The 7031-nt window shown below is 31.1% G+C and overlaps 1 protein-coding gene across 1 annotated transcript; it reads right to left on the reverse strand.

Moving 5' to 3' along the window:
- Window positions 1-2562: 2562 nt before the first annotated feature.
- On the reverse strand, window positions 2563-5545 carry LOC125855318 (uncharacterized). Its single transcript, XM_049535031.1, has 5 exons — window positions 5049-5545; window positions 4893-4966; window positions 3966-4089; window positions 3526-3810; window positions 2563-3084 (listed from the first exon to the last, which is right to left on the reverse strand). The coding sequence occupies exons 1-5, from the start codon at window positions 5172-5174 to the stop codon at window positions 2830-2832; spliced, it is 864 nt and encodes a 287-aa protein (XP_049390988.1). The 5' UTR covers window positions 5175-5545; the 3' UTR covers window positions 2563-2829.
- Between the last annotated feature and the right edge of the window lie 1486 nt (window positions 5546-7031).

Raw genomic sequence — 7031 nt, forward strand, 5'->3', positions numbered from 1 at the left:
ATTTATGCATATATGAAAGGTCATATATTTCTTTGAAAAGTTATCGAGAGTATCCCATAACTCGTCAGTATTCACACAGAGATAATGAAGACATCAAATATTGTACTCTATTTCTCAAAGAAATCTCGAATATTTCATAATTTTTTGGTATTCACAAAGAAATCACGAAGACATTAAATATTGTCTTTCTCAAAGAAATCTCAAAGTATTCCATAAACATTTGCTTATTCATAAACATAAGAATCTCGAATATCCCGTGAACTCTTTGGATATTCATAAGGAGAACAAACAGATTTGTACTCGATATTCACATTGTTTTATCAAAGAAATTATACTTCTTCATATTTTATTTGTAATTACAATTTATTTTTCAATTACTTTAAAATTTATTGCAAACAATATTATTATCAAAATTTCAAAACTAAAGCAAAATCAAATAACATAAAAAATACATATTAATATGTGCATCATTATATTATTGATAATCCATATTCTTAAGTTAAATATAATTTGAAATTATCTTGACATCGATAAACAAATCAGCATTCAACCATCCACATTAGCCATTCACAAAAATTTGCACTTCATTTTTTTCATATATAATCACTTGATCAAAATATTTTTTTAAAATATTAATATTAATTTATAAAATTTTATACTACTTGATTATAATATGTACCTAATTTTAAATTTTGATAATTTATCTTTATAAATTGAGATAATCTTAAATCTTTTTAATCTCAATAGACAGTTATCATTGAAACATCTACGTTAACAACTCATAAAAAACTGCACTTTATTCTTGATGTATAATTACTTACAAAAATATTTTTAAAATATTATTATTAATTTACATAATTTTATACTACTTTAACTCCACATACATACATGTACAATACACGTGCCGAAAAAACTATTTTTCTTAAAATATATGCAAAAGGCTAACTTTTACAACATCTAAGAATTCGAACTTTAAATTGATATGATTATATATATGTCTCTGTCAAATTATCTTCTCGAGCAAATTAACATTTTAAATCTTATGGCATTCCAAAACCACTATACCAAATGAGAAATAAGACAAAATTCTCGAATTTTTTGGCATGGTAATATAATGTGACTTGAAATTTGGCACAAAATAGCTTACGTTTACGTTTTGGCATTTGATAGCTTCAATAAAAAAAAAAAATTAAAATATTTGGCATTATATAGTTTTTTTTTTGTAAATTAGATAACTAGCCGTTCTCTCTTCTACTAGAAAAATCTTGTTTCTTATAGAGTATCATTATTATTTTCTCTACTTTCATTAGCGATACCATGTTTGGGGGATTTTTCAACAGTCACCGATTTTTCAATTTCTATATGGACAATCAGCCAAGTAAAGCAAAGAAAGATCCGCGACAAAGTTATCCCCTCTCTTCATATTTTTATGTACTGGTTGCTACAATATGTTGCTTATTTAACAAATTTTAGCACGATACATATGGGCTGATTTATATGTTGCACAAGTTATCCTTGTATATCATAGTGTATATATTATAATGTATAACTGATTATATATCAGTTATTTAATACTAGAATTTAAGAATGATATACAATATACATGTGTTGATTTTTCCTTCAAAATGTGTATGCCTGTATAAATTATTCTTCATACATGTATATCAAACTATGTGAATTGATATTAATGGATAGATATTTAAGAATCAAGAAATAAGGAAAAAAAGTTTTCCCTTCTTAGTAAATATACACTGAAAAGGCAGATATGGTATTTATGTTACGGAAAAGGGTCATATTTTCCCTTAATATTATTAGAAAAGGGTTACATTTACACTTCGTCATATTCTTTTTTTGATATATTTGCCCTTGTCATCCAACTTTGGACACATATTTGCTTTTAAATAGTTAAGTATAATGTCACCACTTTTATTATTATCTTATGTGGCTGGTAGAATATATTTTTATGATAATTAAAAGTTTACTTCCTATTTAATATTTTACTTAAAAAAATCCACTCACCCAATTTGAAAACACGTTAACACTAACTCTAATATTCATCTTCTCATCACTTGACCCATCAAAACCATCACAAAGAACATCAATAGAAAGAGAACTTAGATTAAGAGCAAATTTAAATTAGATATTATACGTTCACAATAACTATAATGTCATAAAATAAGAAAAGCATTATATTGTTTCCAACCACAAAATATTTGTTTATTCCATCAAATCACCAAATACAATAAGATTCCATCGAAATATTTTCCAAGTGAAAAGAATTGTCTCAACGAAGTCGCTTTCAACAATTGTCTATTCGCATTTATTTTCTTCAAACTTGTCTTAGTACAAAGATTTCATGGATAATCCATACAAGCGTCTAGCGAGCATACATTTAACACAACTTTTTAAAAAAAGGACAATTCGAGCATAAATTAATGTCCAAAAGCCAACTAAATTTAGAACCAAATCGTATTTATATAATGGTTAACTTTTTTTCACTTTAAGATAAGTGTGAGTCCAAACAGCAAAGTGATGTTACGAAATGTAAAAGCCCAGAAAATATAAAGGACACAAATACTATTTAATTAATTAATTGAACTCAGATGACACATTATCACAAAAACAAAGTCCACCAGAAACAGAGATTTATGAACAACATACAACCCAATTAACCAAAAGTTCTTAGTTCTGGTTGACATGTCAAATAAGATCCTAGGGACATAAATTCCAGAACACTGGTCAAATCACATCAGAACCAAACCCCAACTACAAATAATGGATAAAAAGGGAAACACAATTAATGATGTAAATTGAGTTAGACCTAGCAAGTTACACCAATGCAATGCTGCTCTCACCACCTGGAGGCTTGCGAACCCCGCCATAGAAGTCTCGAGATTCTACTTTCCCATCTGCGAATATATTGCTTCCACTCATTTCTCGCAACTTTGCTGAACTCAGCTGCTTCTCAGCTGATGCTGGAGGATTATCTCCCTTGAAAATGTCATTTCCTGTGAGCTCTGCAAGTTTCTTTTCAGGAATCTTCTTGGCTGTCTTGACCACTTGTTCGTCACCAGACGAATCACCCTGACAAAAGACCAAGAAAAGATGAAGAACAAAAATGTGGCTGAGCATATTTTGCTGATAAATGGTGGAAGGAATCAGAAATCAGACGAGAGATGTTAAGCATAGGAGCATGAAACTGCTTGCTTCACCCATCCTCAGGATAAGCATAGTTATGCCAACATTTCTTAGAGAAAGCCTGATAACATGCACTGATACTCTCTCTAATTATAAGTTTGAAGACAAACGAGGTAACCAACAGTTTCTTGTGGAAGTGGAACCATTCAGATAGTCCACTAACACTAAGAATAGTTCTACTGGACGGGATCTGAATCCTGCAGATCTTTTCCTATTTCAACTGTTCTACTTCAGCTGCAATAGCTACTCTAAGAAGTATTGGGTAAACAGAATGTGGGATTATGCAGTTTATAGAGCGAACATAAAGAAATTGATAGATGTACATACATTAGTTGGTGCAGGTTCTCCAATGGTAATGCTTTCTCTTAATGCTAATGCACGAGCAGTAGATGGACGAGGTTGAATTTCAGGTGGGGGAGCAAAGATGTCATGTCCGACAAGCTCCTTGGTCTTTGCATCAGAAATTTGTTTCTTCAACTTCATCTCAGACTCACTTTCTAGAGTTCCACTTAGTTCCCTCTGTTTTGCCACTTCAGGGATAGTGACTGGCTTCTTTGGAGACACGGTGTCTTCATCACCAAACGAAATTTGACTTATACCAGATACAGCTTGCTGGGGACAAAAGGCACGTGTAAGAGTCCCGTCGTGAGGTTATATAGATCATATGGAGTCCATAGATGATTATTTGGTGCGATATGCACATAGGCTGCGAAGACCATTAATGATGAATTGATAAATACTTAGATACCATAAACTGGGAAGTGTACCTGATACATCCTTCTATTTGGGATGGGATTAGCACTGTCAGATTCTAAATTGCCATTTTCTCCATCAGCTACAAAAATACCACTACCCGTCATCTCCTTTAGTTTATAACCGGAACACGGTTTCCTGAGACAGTGCCAAACAGTTTCAGCTTATAGAATACAACTTAAGCAACAAATGACAAGTTGCAGCATTCCAATAATTCGTTACTCAAATATACCAGGACACATCAAGACACCATGATTATACAACAGCACGACAAAGAACATAAATCATGATCCACATATAATATGGAAGCAGGAAAAAAGTAGTTCTTGGAGGACCTCTGCAAAGGACATTTCAAAATAACAGAGGCGAAAAATACCTTTCATAGGACAAACTACCATGACTAACACAATCAAACATCTCGCTGATTGTCTAATAGTAAATGACTTAGTTAGTGTAATATCTGAATAACAAACTATGGAGATAAAGATATATCTATAAGATGCTGGAACTCGACTTTTACCAATTGCAACACACAGACTGTTGACTGCAGATCTGACTGCATGAACGAAATTGTTTGTCAAATAGACACAACTACTACAACACTTCATCCAAAACTAGTTAAGATCGACTATACAAATCATTATAAATCAATTCTACTCTATTTGAGACTTGTTAGCAAATTAATAGCAGGACCAGAAAGGAACAAAAAATAACAGAGAAAAATGCATTGTTGAAACCGTGAAGAATAAATCCAAAAAATAAGAAGAAAACAAACCAAAAAAGAACAATCAAACAAATTCTCCGTACTATTATTGTTCATTGAAGCATTTAATGTCCTCTCGTATGCTCAGATAAATAAACAAACTAAAAAAATATACATACATCGAAAACAGAAAAGACAAAAACTAATAAATAATAATCGCAAAAGCTGAATCATTCACCTCTTGTTCAAACTCTCAACTTCTTCATCAGTCACTTGACCACCAAATACTACCTTTTGGATCCCATCGGATGGCTGCCATTTCTCCAGAAAAAAAATAAATCAAAAAAGGCGTAAAAAAAAATATTCTAATTTTTTTCAGAACAATCATTCTCACCTGACGAGACCGGGCAGCGGAAGCAGCAGAACCGATTGCCGGGGAATTTTCCGGCGGATTTTCCGACCAAGTGAGCAGATCTGCAGTGTTAGTGTGTGATTTTCGAACTGGAGTGCTTTTCTCCATACTTTTCCTTCTTGTGCTAACCACAAATGCTACAAAAAAAATCAAAAACCAGAACAAAATCCTCTTCTTCTTTGTTTTTTTTTTCTATCTCAAAACTCTTCACCTCAGCTTCTGTCAATGGAAAGGAATAAATTAAGAGATCTAATAAGGACTGAATTAGAAGGTTTTTTTTTTGTTGCTTTTTTGTAAGGGTGGGCTTTGTGCTTCCTTTGAATCTACTACTCTCTGCTTTTTTGCTTGCAGTGAGTGTTTGTTGGGACTTGGGAGCTACGATAGATAGAGAAGGAGAAAGAGAGAGAGAGGAAAATGGGGAAATTAGGAACGTTACTATGTGTATGTGTGTGTGAATAAGAGAGAGAGAGAGGAGAGAGAGATTTATTCAGGGTGTTTTAAATTTTTTTGAATTTTTACTCCGCCAGATTTGTTAATAATTTAATTAATTTTTGGGCGTGGGGAGTGGGTAGGGGGTGGGGGGTGAAAGCATGTGCACAGCTTGGATAGGCACGTGTCGGTAGGTGGGTCCTTATTTTATTTTATTTTATTTTTTACAAGAATGTCCTCCTACAATTTTACTTGAACACTTCCTATTTTACGCGATCTTAAAAGTTATAAATAAAATGTATTATTTATGCTCATTGTCTTCTTCTTTTTCATTTGAATCGAAGGTATTTTGAAAACATTTTTTCTATATACGTTATTTTATCTTTTTTTCAGATCTCAGTTGTAGAATTTTAATGTGAAATGTTATAATTGTTGCATCTTCTATTTATGTGCGTTATCTGTCGATAGTAAAATTGACAATGAAATCATTTATTTTTTAAAAAAGTCAAAGAATTAATTCAACTTGATTTATAATTTTTTAAGTAATTTGAGATATGTATATATATATATATATATTTATTAAATATGATACCAGAGGGTAATCCTTTCTTTTCTTTTTCCTCTTATGGTTTTTTCTTCAAGATATTGCAAATTCAAGTTAGGTCATTTATTGCGCCACAATTTTTTGAAATCTTGTCTTGAGCTTTAAGTGATAGTAATCAATTAAAGATAAGATTGGGATTAAGGATTATAATCAATTAAGTTTAAAATATCACTTGTTAGTAGTACCATTTTGTCTATTTTAATGGGGAGGATGAGTGGTTAAGAAATATTTAATAATACAAAAGAAGATATTTTTTAAAAATATACCCCCTTTGTCCCTAATTACTTGTCCACTTTTCCTTTTATAGTTGTCCCTAATTACTTGTCCATTTTGACAAATTAAGAAAGGACAAATTCTTTTTACCTATTATATCCTCAATTAAATAGCTAATTACTTTGAAAAATGTAGAATTTTTCATCCACTTCATAATTAATAGGGGTAAAATGATAAATTTACTATGTCATTAATTGATTTCTTAATAGGTGTGTCAATTCAAAAGTGGATAAGTAATTAGGGAGAGAGAGTATAAAGCTTAGTTGGTATTAACACTAAACAAATGAATGCAAGAAAAAACATCATAACTTTCAAATTATTTACATAGAAGTTCTTAGAATTTATAGAAAATTGAATATATTAGAATTTATAGAAAATTGAATATATTAAGACAAAATTGTGTGAATTTATGCTTAGTAAGACTATTGATTAGGCTTCTCGAGGTTATGTTGGAACCTCCCGTCTACGAAGATGTTCATTTGAATTCTCGTTCGAAAATTTCACTTTTATTTAAGATTAAAAATATGAGATAATATTTATGTATATGTAATAAATTTATATATTCGATGAAAGAAAGGAGTATTACATGTGAAGGGCATTTTGCGTCTCTATGAAGTATATAAGAATCTGCTCTTCTTTTCTTTTCTAGTGCTTTTATA

This window comes from Solanum stenotomum, chromosome 2 (assembly GCF_019186545.1).
Source record: "Solanum stenotomum isolate F172 chromosome 2, ASM1918654v1, whole genome shotgun sequence".
Taxonomy (NCBI): domain Eukaryota; kingdom Viridiplantae; phylum Streptophyta; class Magnoliopsida; order Solanales; family Solanaceae; genus Solanum; species Solanum stenotomum.

What these genes read in the sequence shown, in the direction of transcription:
- LOC125855318 (XM_049535031.1), bottom strand. Translation starts at nt 5,174, where the DNA reads ATGGAGAAAAGCACTCCAGTTCGAAAATCACACACTAACACTGCAGAT. An exon ending in CCGCTGCCCGGTCTCGTCAG is followed by an intron (nt 4,967 to 5,048) that starts GTGAGAATGATT and finishes GAGAAATGGCAG; the next exon opens with CCATCCGATGGGATCCAAAA. An exon ending in CAAATAGAAGGATGTATCAG is followed by an intron (nt 3,811 to 3,965) that starts GTACACTTCCCA and finishes TTTTGTCCCCAG; the next exon opens with CAAGCTGTATCTGGTATAAG.